This window comes from Anomalospiza imberbis, chromosome 1 (genome assembly GCF_031753505.1).
Source record: "Anomalospiza imberbis isolate Cuckoo-Finch-1a 21T00152 chromosome 1, ASM3175350v1, whole genome shotgun sequence".
NCBI lineage: Eukaryota > Metazoa > Chordata > Aves > Passeriformes > Viduidae > Anomalospiza > Anomalospiza imberbis.
This window is the reverse complement of record NC_089681.1, coordinates 32,043,203-32,060,423: the sequence shown is the minus strand read 5'-3', so window position 1 is coordinate 32,060,423 and position 17,221 is coordinate 32,043,203. Positions and strand designations below refer to the sequence as shown.

The following is a 17,221-nucleotide window of genomic DNA, read 5'->3' as shown; positions in this document are numbered from 1 at the left end:
GAGTGTTTTCAGCATTGCAGGATAAAATCAGGTTGTAAGCTACCTTCAGCTGTGACAGATAGATTCTGTGTTCTTACAGAAACATTCCAGTCAAAACTGGACAGCCTTTGCCAGTAATTGACTCATGTTTGGTGTCCCCCTGACTCCAGGCCTATGTGCAAGGCTCTATGCTCTGGGCAAACGATGCAGTGCTGCTTCTCCAGCAGACACTGTGGGGAACAGTTTGGGAGAAGGTGGCAGAGAGACTCTGGGAGTCAGATATGAGAATTACCAGCTGTAATGTTATTGATTTTTGAGTTTGTTCCCACTAAGAAGTGTAATTGTGATAGATACATCTTTGAAGGTGGTATCTGGCATCATGCAGGACATGAGTGACTCTACTCAATAATATCAGATGGTTGCATTCAGCTGCATTTGAAATATATCATCTAATTACATTCCTCCAGATTTCTGGTGTATTCTTAAAGCATGGTGAGCTGTGTAAGAAATTTATTATGATAACCAGTGAGAGGTACTAACTACCATAAAAATAAAAGAATGGACTTGGTTTTGATCAGTTGTGGATTTTTCTCTTCTTTAATATGTGCAGGAAACTCTGTGTTCGAAATTATGCCTTTAAAAATCTTACACCTGATGAGTCAACTAAACTTGCTCATTATGTGCTTCTGGTAGTCATGTCATTTCACTTCCCCATTTCACACAGTTTTCTCTTTAATTTTTCACTCTTGGTTTGAACTGCTTTGTCTGGGGAAAATGTAACAACAAAAGCAGGAATTCTTTTTCTTAACAAAATTTAGCGTAATGATAACTGACAGTGCTGCAGTAGGATTAACAAAGATTGCAGAGAATTTGATAAATAACAGAACTTTCCCCGAAGACACGTGACTGACGGATGACTGTGCTGAATTTTCTTCCTCTTTCTCCCAAATGAAGTTTTATACCATCGAATACTGAGCAAAAAAAAAACTATGTTTGGACTTCTTTTATTCATTTTATTCACCCCCGGAGTCAGTGAATTAATTTGTACATCATCAGATCTTGAAATGTCATATACTTTTTGTGGTAAGTAAAAAAATAGGTAATCCTTTTGTTAAATTTGCAGGATAATTACTGTAGTCTGAGGGATTGTGAATTTTCTTTCAAATTTGTTTCTTTGAGGAATACAGAAAAATAAAAAATAAGTATATTTCTGTTATTAATCACCCTATTATAAGAATTTCACTTCATAGTCATAAATATTTACCACAATGTTGGTTCCAGCATCTAGGAGAGAGAGAATTTTATTCTCACATAAAGTAGGCATGTTTTTGTTCAGGAAATATTAGAAGATAATGGATTTAAACTCGTTTTGCAAGTACTCTGTTGTATAAATTATACCTATTGAGTTAACCAGTATGTTACACAAAGAAAAGCTTGAAGTATGTGGAAAAAAAGAGGGTATGCTTTATTCTGTCACGCTGTAGTACCAGTCAGGTTCTGAAACAGCATGGTGTGTCCCTTCTTGCCCTGTCTGTGTTATGGACTGATATTTTTTGTATTTTAAAAATACAAGGTGGGTCAGTCACAGAGTAAATATACTCAAAGGTTCATTTACATTACCTGGAAAATATGCTGGTGCATTAAAAATATTTTTAGCTCTTGTCAGCTTGATTAGCATAAGTAGGGATATTTTCAGTAGAAGACCATGCTGGTTTCGTGCTAATAAAAAATTTGTATATCTTGAAAAGAGAAATAAAGGTACTTTTGTCTCTGTTTTTTGTGTGCAAAATATCATCAACCAAAAATTGACTTCTTTTTACTTAAAGAAATATGATACTGGTTTTGCCCTCTGAATGTAAAAATAACTATTAATATAATTTAAAACATATTTAATATTTAACACATATATCAAATAATTTTATAGTATGTAACTAAAATACATTTTAAAATATATATGTGGTTTTTCTGTGTATAACTGTATATTGTTATTATTTTTATGGAGAAGCCTATTCACACTATCAATGTGAAATGCTTTTTTTCTGTAGATTCTACAGCTCATGCTTTCATGTTTAATCTGACGCCTTGCAGCATGAGAAAGAAACCTGTCTGGAAGGCTGCTCTTACCTGGATTCCAAGTGAGTCTCTCTTAACTAGACAATTATATTCTGGAAATGCTGAAAATAAAGTACAACTGAAAAACTGACACTTCATCCTAAATGCCAATTGATTTAGGAAATTGGTTTCTGGGGTTAAAAATGGAGCGGATAAACTATAGGCATGGACAGAAATGATGATTTGAGAAAATGTGTTTGAGTTTTACTTGGAGCAGTTACCAGAGCCCTGCACGCAGACTGTCACTATACATACAAATCTGTGACAGTTTAGGTGTATGTGCATTTTGGTCTTCTGGCCTGGAGAAGATCCAAGTCTTTTAAAGGAGGGAGAGCATTATCAGGCCGTCGAACTGTGGCAGGACTTCTACGGAGAATATGTATGTTCCAGAAGCTGGAAATGGTACTGGATTTTGTGTGCAAACCTAACTGCGATCTTTAAGCCCAGCTTTAAGCCAGCTCAGTTGTGAAATATTTAGGATCTGGCTGTATCATAAACTTCCCCTTCTGCACTAGGTTTGCTTCCCTAGAAAGACATCTTTGTGATGCATTCATGATAGTTTGTTGCAACACCTGCTTAAAACTAAGGTCTTAATTTGAGCACAGTGTTTAGGTTAGCTGTGGAGCTGAATGAACTCTGTTTTCTTTACTGAAGAAATTAAAACTTACTTTGAAATTGTTCTCTCAAATATTTTTTAAGACTAATTTTTTTTTTCTTGTTAAAAACAACAATAGCTTTTTTTTTTTTTTTTTTCTGGAAGCAGCAGTTTTCAAGACATATGCCTTTTTAGTTTTGGGGGAGTCTTACAAATACACAAGTATTTGTATTTTGCCAAGTATTTTGGCAAAATCTAGTTTTTTTCTACACAGCACGTCTCCATATATGGTTTTCCTCCCCACCAGTTACCATTTTCTTACTTGCAATGTTTTAATTAGGAAGTGACATCCACTTTTTGAAGATTGTATTCAATGTCTGGTACGATGGTGCCAAAGCGCTCCTCTGGAAAGAACTCCTCTGCAGCGGAGCTGACGATGAATACTCAGTGTGTGGAACGCTGAAAGGAGGTTGGTGTGAAAATACATGGTGCAATCAACCCATGCAAACAGATTTTTATCTCCACAATCTAGACCTTGCTTGGCAGGCAGCAGACCTCAAAGCAGGCAATTCTCCAGTGCCAGAACCCCACTGAAGTAGAAAATATCCAAATTCTTTATTTTAACATCCTTGTACTGCAGTTTCCATTTCCATAGATGAGGATTACGAATATTCTTCATCTGATTATGACACTTATTGTGAACATCTCTAAAATGACATGGAAAGATTGCATTTGACTTGACTGAACAGGAAACTTGAGAGGCACTGTGGGCATTGCTAATATCCAGAACAAAATTTGTTTAGCTATATGTCTGGATGGGTTTTTTAAGAGATTTTATACACCTACAAATGATTTTTTTTTTTTTTCAGTGGAGAAGAGTCAATCCTTTGGTAGGGGTTAACAAGTGTTAACCTGACAGGCTCAGATTCAGGGAATTCAGGCAGGATGTCACACTAAAGGCCAAAAAGACTTGTAAGGAGGTCAAAATACACTCTGTTTTCCGTTCTTTAAAAATCAGTATCAGGTCTCTTCACTGCCATTCAAGTGAGCTACTATTACAAGTTAAATTACTGGAGTTATCACCGTAGGATTTGTCTGGAGGAGATGTTGCATGAGCACTGTGGTTAATGTCTATTTTCTAATGTGGTTTCAATAAAAAGTCAGAGCTCTGAGAGAAGAACCAGATGAGGGCTTTATCAGTGAAAGAGTAAATGACATTGGCAACTGCTGCTGAGAGATATGCCATATTGCTTTGAAGTTATTTAGGCAGTCTGATTGATGGCTTTATGTTTAAGTAACTCTTTGTATTATAATTATCTCTGTTTTTCAGAAACACTTGCATCAGCATTTGACATTAAAGGCTCAAGAATAGCATTTCCAAAGGTACTTTTCAGCATTTTGTGTAATAGTAAAATCACATATTTACAGGTATATTTTTTTCTGAAGAGAGATGTTCACCCAAACTGTAGAAAACAGAAGAGGAAATGTCAGAAAACTTTCTTATAATAGGAGTGATGACACTAAAATGGTAGCATCTCTGAAATGCTAGATGTTCTAAGGTTATTAGTCCTCTATCATTCCTCCTTTATTTTATAAAGGAAAAGACTAAAGTAATCAGTTAACGTCACCTTAAATATTCCTTTTTTTTTTTTTTGGTAAATTATTCTCTTTCCTTTTACCTCTTTGAGTAAATCCATTCATATTCCTTCTGCCCATTTCATCCTTTATTTTACATTTTCTTCACATGCTGCTACTCCATGAAACCATTTTCAAAGGTTTGAAGAGGGATAACAATATCCAAAAAGTAAAAGCAGTGCTCTACTGTTAAACCAGGGGCAGCACCAGTCCTCAGGTTAAGCCATTCTATCTGACAACTGCCTCATGACTTGTCTGAGCTTTTCCAAGACCCTTATCAACCCTATTAATCCCTAAAAATGTCACTAAGGAGCTCCTACTGGTCCAAAATCTCCACCATCCCCCTGAGCTCATGGGCTTCCAACAGTCTAACATCTCTTGTAGCCCCAGAGCTAGTAATGGACAGGAACATCCTCTGCCATGAGCTGTCCTCATATCGATGAAGAGCTTATGGTAGGCCTGACACTTCCTGATGGGACTCTTCTAGACCAGGAAATGCTGTTCCTCAGTAGTCCAGCCATGAGAAGAAAGTTTAATACTGTTTTATTTTTATGCACTCGTATACCTGACTATAACTATGAGAACAGTCCCTGATGGGAATCTATTTTTTTCAGTTCTAACATAAATCACCAGAACCATTCCAAGAGCCACTTAGACAAGAGCAGGCAGTATTGTGGACTAATTGTCTTTTTTTTTTTTTTTTTTTTTTCCTTTCTTGTTTTAGGGCAATTATAGTGTTGTTGTGCAAGGATTCTCTGATGATTCTGAGAATAATATGATCATATGCTTGAATTTCACCATGATAGTAAAACAAGATACTTTCTGAGTGCAACAAACTTCTCAAATAATTCCAGAACATGGAGGTCACGTCTGTAAGCAACTAGAATCCAAGCTCTGAAATAATATGCACTCTGAATTTCCTGAAGCAGAATACATCATGTGCTGTCTGGGAAGCTTTATGATGTATAGTCTTACTCATTTGTAGCACAGCCATAATCAGTTGCTCAGCCAATGTGCACCAAAGCTCTAGGAATCAGCCATCCTGATTAATCCACAGAATTACCCTGACTCGATGTCAGGCTGGTCTTGCATTTTAGTGCTGTGCCTTGAGTTACAATAAAGTTGATCCTTCAGGCTGAGGTAAAGTAATCAAGAAGTTTTGAAGTGCAAGAATCAGAAGTTCATCAGTATTCAATTTAAAATAACACAGCAATTGAATTTGGGAATCCTGCTGTGAGGTGGTGGGGATGTTTTTTGGTTTGTTTGGGTTTTTTCTTTTCTTGTAACAATAAAAGTTGTTTGTACAATCAATTTAAGAGATGGTTTTTATTCTCCTGTTATTTTCTGATGTTTCTTCAGATGTTTCATATTGTTCTGCTCTGTTTGCACCAAGCTGAAACAGAGGAGTAATAATTTGTTATGTGGTAGTAGCTGATGTGGACAAAATCCAGCGTGGAACATGTTTTCAGTTACACTGATACAGTACAGCTGAATTTAGCCATCCAGAGCTGCAACTGCAATCCCTTAGAATGTTTTTAGCTCTGGCTCAGAGTCCGAGGGGCAGAGGCTACACAAGCTGTGCCCTTCAGAAGCAGGAGGATGGTGTCACACAACAGGTTGATCAATTCCTCAGTTATTCCTCTAAGGCATTTCTAAAGTTTTCCTGTAACTTTTGCCCCTTGGGCAGACAACAGTGAGTACCCACCTGTCTTCTCTGTTGCTCCTCTGCACCCAATATCTTCAGTCAGACTTTGGTGGGGTATGAGATTTGGTGCTTAGGAAAAGTGCTATCCTGTTTGCATCCTCAGCCCCCAGACAGCAGAGCTGGTGAACTTAGTGTGTTCAGAGACTTTTCCCCATCTAACAGGATGCTATTGAAGCTGCACTTTGTGCTGGCTACTAGTTCATGCTGTCTAGCAGATTGCTTCCAAATGCCTGGAAAAAAATAAAAGCCAGAACAAACCAACCTCTTTTAGACTGCTAAATACCAAGCATGCAAATTAGGAGAAATGAAGTTTTAATCTCACTTAACACATAAAGATGTTGTTCAAACTTGGCATCAGAAAACTCAAGGAAAAACCCCACACCTAAATTTGTAGATACTCCATTTTAAACTTGGGTTTAATCATAGGTAGTTTGGCTAAATAAAGCAAAAGTATTAAGAGTCAGTAAAAACATAAGTAGAACTGCATAATGACTGGAGATAAGAAACCATGGCTACATACAAGTGATGGTGGCAAAGCATCTGTGCTTTCACTCAGTCCACAGACCATTCCAGTAGTCCAAGATGGAGTATTGCAGCATGTTCTGCTTATGTCTCAGCTGATTTACTACAGTTGTGATCAATTTATTTCTTACCTGAAATACCAGTCAAGAAGCAGCCTGAGAGCATGACAAGCAATACCTACCTTTCTTCTTCTGTTTTGCTTATTTCAAATAGTGTCTGTTTCAAATTATTGACCCAAGGAACATGTCCCTGTGTATACATCTCACATCATCCAGCAACCACAAGTCTCAAAATCATCTTCAGTGACAAGGTGTCCCGAGGTTTATTTTGGCCTGATTTATTTGGGGTGTTAGAATAAATATTTTGTTTATTAAGCAGCAAGTAACACAAGTAGGAGCGATTAACACTCCTGGAGATCAAAGACATTATTGTGCTCTATTTTATATAAGCATGTTTTAATGCTTTATGGATGTTACAGAAAATTTACAGTACATATAAAGGTATAAATAGAATTTCTGTCTCTGAATAGAGACATTTACAGATAAATATATGCATTCAGTATCTTGCCTTGAAGACTTTTGTAACATGGATCTTCAGCTGAAGGGTTGTAATTGTATATGCCAGCAGATAGGACCGCAAGGCAGAGCGCAGGAGCCACACTTTATAAAGAAAAGACTTTTCAGGGTCCTCAAGCTTTCTCCTTCTATGACTGCAAATTTCCACTTATCCCAGTGCTGGTGACTGCCACACTGCATTCTCCCCTGGACAAGAGGATACAGATTTTGTAAAGTGTTAGACCATGCAAGCAGTTTACCCTGAAATTGCTGTGATACAGTAGGGTGAAGGGCTGAGCTGAAGGCAGATCTTTGCTCTTCATGTCTGGTTCCTGGGACAAAGTTCTTAAAAAGTTTTCTTTCCTTCCTTCTGCTGCTGTCCAGAGCTGACAACAGTTATCATTTGTTTCCTTTCCAAACTTCCCTGAGCCCATATTCAGGGCTCAACAGCAAAGAGGAGTTTCCTTAGGATGAAGTGAGCTACTTGGGCTCTGTGAAGACTAATCTGAATGTTTCCCTTTTCTTCACTTTATTGGTCCAGTAAACTTCAATCTATTTTTTGCTTCTTCATTTTCTACCTCTGTCTACAGTTGGAATGGTGTGAATACTGTGAAATAAAACACCAACTAAGAATTTATTTCTTAAAATATTCTGTGAGAGCTACATGCCCTGAGATCCTGTATTTTGCCAGGAGTTCCAGTGAAATGTGCAAAGCCTCCTCCCATGCAAACAAAAGTAAATCAAGGAAGGTTTTGTGTTTGGCATATTTATGTGAAATTAATACCTAAAGCCTTCACAAATACCTCTTTTTCTCTCCCTTATTACTGTTGTTTTTAAAAGGCTGTCAGGATTTTCTGCAGATGGGAAAAGAGCTTTTTTTCACCCCCTCACCCTCTGTTGCCAAATATGTAATTATGAGAAGAAGCAGTTCCTGTACAATGTGGTTTCCAATAAGACTACACACTTTGAGCTGTGTTGTTATAGTTTTATTTGATAAAAGCCATAAAGTATTCATGATTTCAAGTGAGTGAAGGCTTGCTGACCACAATAACAGGTACCTTTGCTGGCCGAAATGGTAACATCATTTAAGATAGATGCACAAAAATAATTCCATGTCATTCAAGTATTATAACAGCATCTCTTGTGTCCAGGGAAGCAATTCCCTTGATTACCACTTAGCTTGGATGACACAAAGCACAGACACTCAGATGGAACAAATAAACTACATGGTCCCTGCAGCAAGAAGGAGTTGGATTTAATGATGCAGGAGATGTGTTGTGATCTGTCTTATAGGCATCAAAAGAGAACCATAGCAGCATTAACCCCTTCGGCACAACATTTTTTCTTGGTGGAAAGTGCTAGCAATTGCCTTGGAAGGGTCTGTGTAGCACATTATGCTGAATGACTCCAGCTCCTTCATTCTGCCTGAGTCCTTGCCAGCACGAGTAAGTTCAGGGACAGCAGATGGGGTAGTGACATTTCTAATGGGAAGAGATAGGAAGGAGGGAGGGAAGGGAGGGGGTTCCTGCCTGCAGAACTTAGGGGAGAGAGGACAGGACAAAGGAAATTTGGAAATTCTTCTTGCTGTCAATAGAAATTACTGGACTTTGTAAATCTTGGAGAATAGGCACTGTGCACACATACTTGTCTTGTGGATCCCAGACACCCTTGTAGATCTCTTGGCTGCAGTAGATGGGTATGTCCATAACCTCTTTTCTTCAAGATACATTTTACTACTGGCAAAAAGAGAAATATATGTATATAAAATACATGTATTTAATATATATGCATATATATATGCATGCCTGTATTTGGCCAGGTATAACAGCTTCCCAAAGATTCTTTATGGGAAAAAAAACCAACAAAAACCCGCAACATATTTTTTCCTTGAGCTTTAGCTTGAATGGCTGTCTTAGCTATGAGTATTGTGTTTTTAAATTCAAAGTTCTTGCTAAAATAATTTCTTTCTGACATAACTAAATGCAAAACTTTTAGTACTGAGACTGGCTGTTTGCTCACATGAGGGAACGGTCACTCATTTTAAGTACTAATATTTCCGTCTGCCCATTTCCCTGTGCTGCACAAAACCTTTGAGAACTACAGAGTAGATAGTATTTTTTTCTTAACTAGTAACTTCTGCCAACTGCACACATTCAATGAGTGTTTTGTGAGAAGTTTGGCATCTCTACTGAAGTACCTCCATGCTAATTATGAGGTTGGTTTAGTTCTTAAATACGTTCTGTTCAGTCACATTCCATTTAGACTTTTCACTATATTATCCACAATTTTTATATTTTAGTATACCAGTGCAGTTTAACAATTTCAGTAATATAAATTAAAAAAATCAAAACCAAAAATCCAAAAGAAATGTCATACAATAAACAAACACAGAAAACAAAATAATAGCTTTAGTCTTCTGAAAGCAATAGAGTTGAAATATCAGTCCTTTACTTACAAGATGCCTAAAGGAGGAAATAATAAAAAACATTGTGCATATGAGAGTGAACAATTGTTCACTATGACTGTGAATTAATTTGAACCTGTTTTAGAATTACATTACTTCATTTCATGTCTGAATATCAGCTGAACAGACTGGTAGTTATCTTTTCTAATCATATATCACACTGAAGTGGTGTTCTCCATGTCAGAGGATATTGCATGTAGTGGAATTTTCCAGTATCTTTAAAGCATTAAAGATACTTTCATGACACAGATGTAATGTAGACAGAACAATGAACATAATTAATGAAAGTTTCACAGATGACTGTCAGAAAACAGACTGCCAGCAGGAGTATTCCTTTCTGATTCCCAAAGTTACATTCCAGTGATTCTGACTGCTAATTGTACAGTTTCTCTAACCTGTGAAAGTTTTTTGTGATTTTAATATTTGAATTAAGGAGGAAAGAGGATCTTAAAAAAAATTAAAATAATATGTTATCTACAACAATCTAAAATATTAAAACAAAGAAACAGTATTGTCAGATGAGCAGTAAGGGAAATAAGTGGTTGTGGGAAATAAATAATTTTGATTACTGCAGAATGTTGTGTATTTATTTTGACCAAATAACTTTAAAAAAAAGGAGATTTCAATTTCTTTAAATCTGAGACACTTCAGCAAATAAGAAATATTTTTCTGCTTTTGTTTTTTGACAAATAGGTATTATTCAAGCAAAGATCATTGTGCCACAAAATCACTGTGGTTTTGCTGATAAGCCAGGACATGAGCTGTGATGGTTGTACTCGTCTTAGTATCTACTTGACAACCTGAGTTGTACTTTTGGGTACAGGTGCACTGCCCACTTCTAAATGATTTTATATGCCTTTTTCTGGAACTGATCAGCAAAGGGCAACATTACAATTTTGCAAAGAGTACAACAGGAAGCAAGTTGTCAGGGGGAGCAGATCAAACCATGTATTTTAACTTTGTCAATTATAATTTTCTTTTTGTACTTCTGGTTTTATAAAATGTAAATGCTCCAGAAGATAGAACAGCTAGACAGACTGATGTGCCTCCTCTGTATGCACCTTTAGGAGTACATGGATAGAGTAACCAACTATTCTATTTATTTAGAATAAAATAAAATAGTTCAGTTGAAAGGGACCTCAGTGATCATCTATCTGACCACTTAAGTGTGGATCAAAAGCTAAAGCATATTTTAATGGCATTCTGGACCTGATGTGCCAACTTCTGATAAACTCTGCTTAAGGTGTTAAGTGTCTCCAAATCTCCTTGAAGCTGTGAGTTGGACGTATTCAACAATGTATAATTTTATATATCCCAACCTTAGCACAGTCATAATCCAAACTGTTTTATTTAAGTGTTGCTGAGAAGCCTGTGATAAAATAAGGTATTTCCTTCCAGGCTGGTATTGGTTCTACAGCAGATATCTTATAGAAAAAGTTACTTTGTTCAAGTTGCCAAGCCAGGATGTCTGTGAGCAGAATGGGGAGCAACACAGAAGGAAGTGTCTTCTTCTGGTCTTGCTGGAGGGACAGCACCGTGCAGAGTCCACAGTCACTGTCACTACTGTGATGGGAGGGAATCACGGCTGCTTGCTGTTTTACTGTGGTTTCTTTGACAGGTACCATCAATTGCTGTGATAGTCCACTTCTTCATTCAAAAATCACAATGTTCTGGGAGGAAATACAGAACAAAATGATAAATATAATTTCAGTTTTGAAAACTCAGAAGTAAATAAGGAAAAGAGTATACGTGGTATAAACAGTTATCTAAAATATACATTCAAATGCAAAGTGTTTGAAGTACTGATCCACAAACACCACAATATCCATAAGTCAAGCATTAATATTAGGTTTATTTGAAGGACGTGACTTTTTTCAAACATTCTGTCAATACAAGGATGACTAAGACACCATAATTCTCTGACAAGTGCTAAAATTCTCTGTAAGCTCGAGGTATTCAGCAATTACAATTATAACAATCTGTTTTTTTAGCACTTGGATTGCAGTGGTGCCTCCTGTGAGTAGCTTGTAATCAGGACTGTTGCTTCCCTGCTGCATACCATATAAATATTTATGAAATTAGTAAAATAATATTATAAGGGTTCTTTGAAATGTGAATCATAGCCAGATCCAGAGCACCTACTAAGCATCTAGCACAAAGAGAGTGACCTGGAATCCCTTAATTCTGCAGTGAGGATTGTTTGACCTCTCCAAAGAGCAACCCACAAATCCTACACAATGGGGGACTGGTTCTGTGCCACACATGATAACTTTCTGCAGAGCATGGCAGACTGAAATATTTCTTCTTTTCCAATGCAATTTCCACTGTATTTTGTATTTTAAGGAATTAAATGTCTGAAAAGCACATAGCATGACACAGCAGAGCATATGCTATAACCTAAGGATTCTGCTGGACTACTAAGGTGGAAACAGAGCCAGATTCCTGATTCTGATGGGACTTGAATGTATGCCTTGTTAGGATGTTTAATTTGATGTCATGGGTGTTTGCCATAAAATTCAGCTGTTTTTTTGCAATAGTCTAGCATGTTCCCAAGTGATAGCACAATGATCACAGTTCTAGGAAATATAAGATGGTAGGCAAATTAAACTATCTCATTTTTCATCACAATAAGGAATGTGGCCGTGTTATCAAAAAGGTCCTAACATAAGAAGTAAATTGGTGCAATCTTTAGACCAAATCTAGTTTTTAGTGATATTCTCCATTTTTAGGTTCTATCTGAAGGCCAGGAAACTAAGCAAAAAGCAATATATTTTGAGGTACATTACCCTAGTGTGCACTGTAGTCAGATGGAAATCTTTCTGTCTGGTGTCCCTTGCTGGGCCTAGATGATTTTCCTTGATGCACATAAAAGCAAACTGCACAATGTTACCTGCATGCTTTATATTAGTTTTGATTTATTCATTTCTTTGGAGGAAAAAAAAGGTAATTTTTGACTTTAAACAGGTAAGATAAATACCATGTTCAGGAAAGAAATGGAATACACTCTGTTTAGGATTTAAATTCTTAATAACACTTCCAAAGTGTTATCAAGCCCAGAATAAAAGGAGGAGGTTGGCTGCAAGTTAGCACCTCTGTAAAATCAACAACTGTTCTCAGAATTACAGTGCTGGAGAGCTTATCCTTGCTGACTACTGACAGGCTATTTTCTTGCTGAATAAAAAATGAGCAATCAAACATGAAAGGAAGCCCTGTGCATAGAATCAATTCTACACATTCTTAAGCATGGCACAAATTTGTTTAGGTCAATGAAGACATTTTTTAGGAGGATTTTTGCAGCTTGGCCCCGATAAGGTGAGTGCCTACACATAATGTGTCCTTGTCGCCATGGTCCCGAATGACTCAAATGACTTGAAATGTGGCAGAAAGCTTTTCACCTGTAGACTGTCAGTTTGAATCTGTCAAACAAACAAAAGTTCCTGCTGCAAGAAATTTTATGCAAAAATGCCAAGCAATGCTAGAAGAATATTAAGGATGCATATATAGTTGTAATACACATTTCAGGCAGGGCTGTCATTCATTTTTAACATCCCCTTTTCGGCTACAGCATGATGATTCCATATTTAATAACTCAATCACATAACACCCTTCAAGCAGTGTGGTACAGACATTTTCTCCAAATCTGCAGAAATCTTTGCTTTGATGAACAAAAATCTTTTTTCAGCTTCTGAGCACCCTGTAAGCTTTTCCCAGTCTAAGTGAAGGAACACAAAAATAAGCACATATTTGAATGACACTGTACATCACAGTCACTGTCATGATCAAAGTTTAGTTGTATTGAAAATGTCTTTCCTGAAAATCAATTGAGTTAAAACACCAAAGCAGAAAGGAGAAATGCTTGTTTTAAATATGTGAAAATGGGTCCCTTATATAATCAGAAATATTAGTGATTGCTAGTTGTAGGTTAAATAGCTTTTGCCTCCTGGGGTGTTTGCTTTCATCAAATGAAATGCAAGAGATCTAAATGCTCATTTATCCTTTCTACAGAAAATCTGACTCCCTTCAGCTTTAAACTGAATAAGAATCTCTCCAAAAGACAGGTTATGTTACCTTGATTTCTTGAAGAAACTATGCTTTTGAAAGTCTTCTGTTTCCTGCAGATCTCTCCACATATTAGCAAACTTCCCCACCTCCCCTTACTATAACACCTGCTGCAGAAAAATCTCCCACGAAACAGAGGGCTTTTGGCTAGGCAAGTGACTCAGGTTCATCCCTCTCCATGTATAGGTTCAGTTTTGAAGATGGTTTTGTTGAAGCGTTGATCACTGGCTTAATCAGAACCTTTCTATGCTCCCTATGAAAATAAAATTTAACTAAATGAAGATGGTATCTCCTGTGGTGGCCACTTATGTTGCTGCTGTTGCAGCCAGCAGAGTTTTTCTCTGTATGGTTGTATAGGGAATCTTCTGCAATGCCATGGGTATTCTTTGAGGAAAATATGTGTTGAGATTCCTGAAAAATCCTGCAAAACTTGGAATAGACACAGCTGGGAAATCTTTGTAATATTATAATTTGTTTGGGCTAATGATCATAATCAGCACTATCAGGTCAAGGCTTTTGGGAGCTGTTGGGCTGGAGGCAAAGTCAAATTTAGACATAGAGTACTGAAATTAAGAGAACTATTTTCTGCTTTAAATGAGGTGTTAATTATCCTAGTAATTGAAAGCAGACTAATTAACTCGGAGAGTGATTGACAGACATCACTCAAGTAGAGCTGTAAGAAATGCTGAGCCACTGAGGAAGCATGTAGCAGAGTGCAGTCAAGGATTCCTGGTCCACTGAGGTGTCCTTGGTTTGTATGGTAATTTTGGCTGACTGCTCGGACATTTGGGAAGAGGACTAGGCTGCAGTGGCCAGGGACCTCCTGTGCTGGTGTCCCCTGGCACACCTGGGCTGCTCCTGCAGCCACCGGCTCTGGCCTGGGCTCTACCTCCCCCCTTCTCCCCATGTCCCTGTGTGCACTGAGGGAGAAAGAAGAGGATCAGAGAGGCACCTGGATCCAGCAAGCACCTCTGTAATTCAGCATCAGCCTGAGAGGAAGGCTGGGAAATATTATTAACCAGAGAAGTGAACAGCTTCCGTTGCCTTGGAGCTATTGTCTTTCTCTCTGGCAGGGCTGCTTTGAATATTAAAGAAACTAATAGGGATCCAAATTAAAAACTGTGATTAATGTTATGAACCAGCCTAGTGTGCTTGCTCTGTGAGAAAGCAAGGGATAATAGAAAACAATCCAAAGCCCGTCTTGCCAAAGTGAACAAGTCCATTTAGTTGTATGGCGGCTGCTGGTGCAACAAAGTTATTTTATAGTGTAAATAGCACATTTTCTTTTTTTTTTTTTTTAATTTGTGTTGTGGGGTTTTTTTTCTGGTAGTGCTGTTGAAGTCCAGAATACTACTGTGACTATATCCTGTAATTATGTGTTCATGAATATTATTTTAGTTGCAGCTTGGCCATTCGTTTTTACAGGCATGGTATTAATTCAAAAACATTTCTTCTTGCTTCTGTTGTTATCTTCAGTTACCACCCCCATATCAGCCCCATGCTCTTCTGTATTCTTTCAGTTTTCTTTTCAAGACAAATTCCAGCTATTGTATACAAATATCTTTTAAAGAATTTATTTGACTACTAAACTAAATTTATTCTTCATGCGGCTTTTCTATATGATATGTATGGCCACAAAACGATAGTAATTTTTTTAATCAGCAGATGCTAAAAATGTTTATTCATAATGAAATACAGAAACAATGATAATAGCTAATTGAACAAATAATGTGTGTATGAGTATATCCATCTGCATATAAAAGCTTTAGCAGCAGACACAGCAAAAGGTCTGGAGTTTCTAGCACTGGCTGATGCAGTCCAAGTTCCTACTTAGCCTGATGCAGGTGTTCCCTTCACTGTCTCCAAATGGGTCAGGCCTGCAAATACTGTTACAGCATGAATATGTTGAGTTTATTGGGGTGGAAGTAATTTCTGTACTAAAGACCCTCCTTAGGTCTTTCCATGTCCTTTCTGCGCAGATACAGATCTCATCCATAAAGATAAATGGTGATCCGAATATTTTCTGAACATATTAAACAGCAGACACCAAATCCTCCCACAAATTAACAAAAAATAACACACAAACCAAATGACCAACAAAACTCTACTGACCTGTGGAAAATATATGCAAGTGGTTTCTCCTTGCAAGCTCCACCTTGTGTTAAGAGGTGTTAAGCAGTCACAGCTTAGAGAATTACAACATTCAGAGTGCTGAAAAATCCAGCGATAATATGAGACAGTTCATTTAAACCTACATGCTAGATGTTCTCAGTATTACCTCCTGTTTCTGGTTTTATCAGTAGTGGCCTGTTCAAAATTGAAGAAAACCTTTTTGTATTATTTTATAACCGGACAAATTGCATGTGGTGAAAATTCATGCAAACACATTAATTTTGTTCAGAGCCAGAAAGTCTTTGCAATGGCTATGGTGAGACCATGTGACACAATACAGTTTAGACAGGTTTTTATAAGTATTGAGAATTTAATCTAAACTTATGTTTCTGCAGAAATTATTCCAACAGCAGTTCCATGGCATTAAGACCTTTCATTTCCTAGCTTTGAAAAGTGACACTAACCTGCTTGCTAATAGGCTAAGTAATTGCTAATGAGCAGATATGAGACCACAAAGATATTCCTGTTACAGCTGTAGAGTGTCTGTTATGCTTCATGCAATGAGAAGGAACTATTCCCCTATTTTCACTGAAAATCCAATAGCTAGACTTTCATTCAAAGAATCCGAAAAAAGAAGGTCCATAAAACTCAAACAGCAATTTTCTAAAGGTGATGACTTTCTACTGCTGCTGTCAGTCACGTCTGTGAGCAGTCCTTCAGATTTGCAGATAAAGGCACCCTGCACTGCTGTTGGAACTGGGCCACCAAGTGTGAGCCTACTTTAGGAGGTGGCAGGAGAACAGAAGCGTGATGCCCTTGCTCGAGCTGAAGTGTCCATTAATGCAGAATTATGCTGCTGATTCTTTAATCATGTTGTCCTGAAAGGGGTTTCAGTGGAAATCTGGCTACATTGTAGAGAGAGATGCTGAGCCTGGAGATCCCAATTCCATTGCCCAGGTGGCTGAACTGGGGAGACACCAATCTCAAGGACTGTTGGCAGACCAGAAAGCTGGGAGAGCATCCTGGACCAGGCACACAAATGGAATTCTGCCCCTGAATAGTTAGATCAAAGGATGTGTGGTTGAGTCTCCTCATAACAGCAGACTGTGAGGTAACCAAACAGGACTGGCTGTTTATTTAAATGTAGAGACTTCAGTAGCCTATAGTCCTCCCAGACTTCTGTATGTGTGTCTTCTCCAAAGGAAACCCTGAGCAGCTTTCTTTTAACTGAGTTTTTAGTTCTCCGTGGGTCAGTGTCAATACTGAATGCAGTATTTAGTCTAACTTATGTGCCAAGAAATAAAGAATTCTATGTTTGTGGGTTGTATGTGTCATCAAATCTGCAGACTGCTCAGCAAATAGGAAATTCATAGTCTACAAAATGTAAAGCTGCTTTTACACTGTGTTCAAAATATACAGTACAGTGGTCTTAGTGACAAAAAATTAAGTGTTTAAGGATGGAGGTGTTGATGCAGCAAAATAAA

At 37.5% G+C, this 17,221-nt stretch overlaps 1 protein-coding gene across 2 annotated transcripts; it reads left to right on the top strand.

Annotated features, from left to right (window-relative positions):
- Positions 1 to 437: 437 nt before the first annotated feature.
- Positions 438 to 7,709, top strand: LY96 (lymphocyte antigen 96). 2 transcript variants are annotated; one of them, XM_068186775.1, is made up of 5 exons: positions 438 to 1,062; positions 2,025 to 2,114; positions 3,027 to 3,155; positions 4,017 to 4,069; positions 7,281 to 7,709. In XM_068186775.1, the coding sequence occupies exons 1-5, from the start codon at positions 969 to 971 to the stop codon at positions 7,287 to 7,289; spliced, it is 375 nt and encodes a 124-aa protein (XP_068042876.1). In that variant the 5' UTR covers positions 438 to 968; the 3' UTR covers positions 7,290 to 7,709. The 2 variants fall into 2 exon arrangements, with proteins under 2 accessions (XP_068042876.1, XP_068042867.1); XM_068186766.1 differs by lacking the exon at positions 7,281 to 7,709 and adding an exon at positions 5,046 to 5,628 and having other exon boundaries at positions 445 to 1,062.
- Positions 7,710 to 17,221: the final 9,512 nt, after the last annotated feature.

Bases quoted from the DNA above. Each gene is read 5' to 3' on its own strand.
- LY96 (XM_068186766.1), top strand. From the start codon at position 969: ATGTTTGGACTTCTTTTATTCATTTTATTCACCCCCGGAGTCAGTGAA. The intron at 1,063-2,024 runs GTAAGTAAAAAA...TTTTTTCTGTAG, and splicing joins AATGTCATATACTTTTTGTG to ATTCTACAGCTCATGCTTTC. The intron at 2,115-3,026 runs GTGAGTCTCTCT...TGTTTTAATTAG, and splicing joins TGCTCTTACCTGGATTCCAA to GAAGTGACATCCACTTTTTG.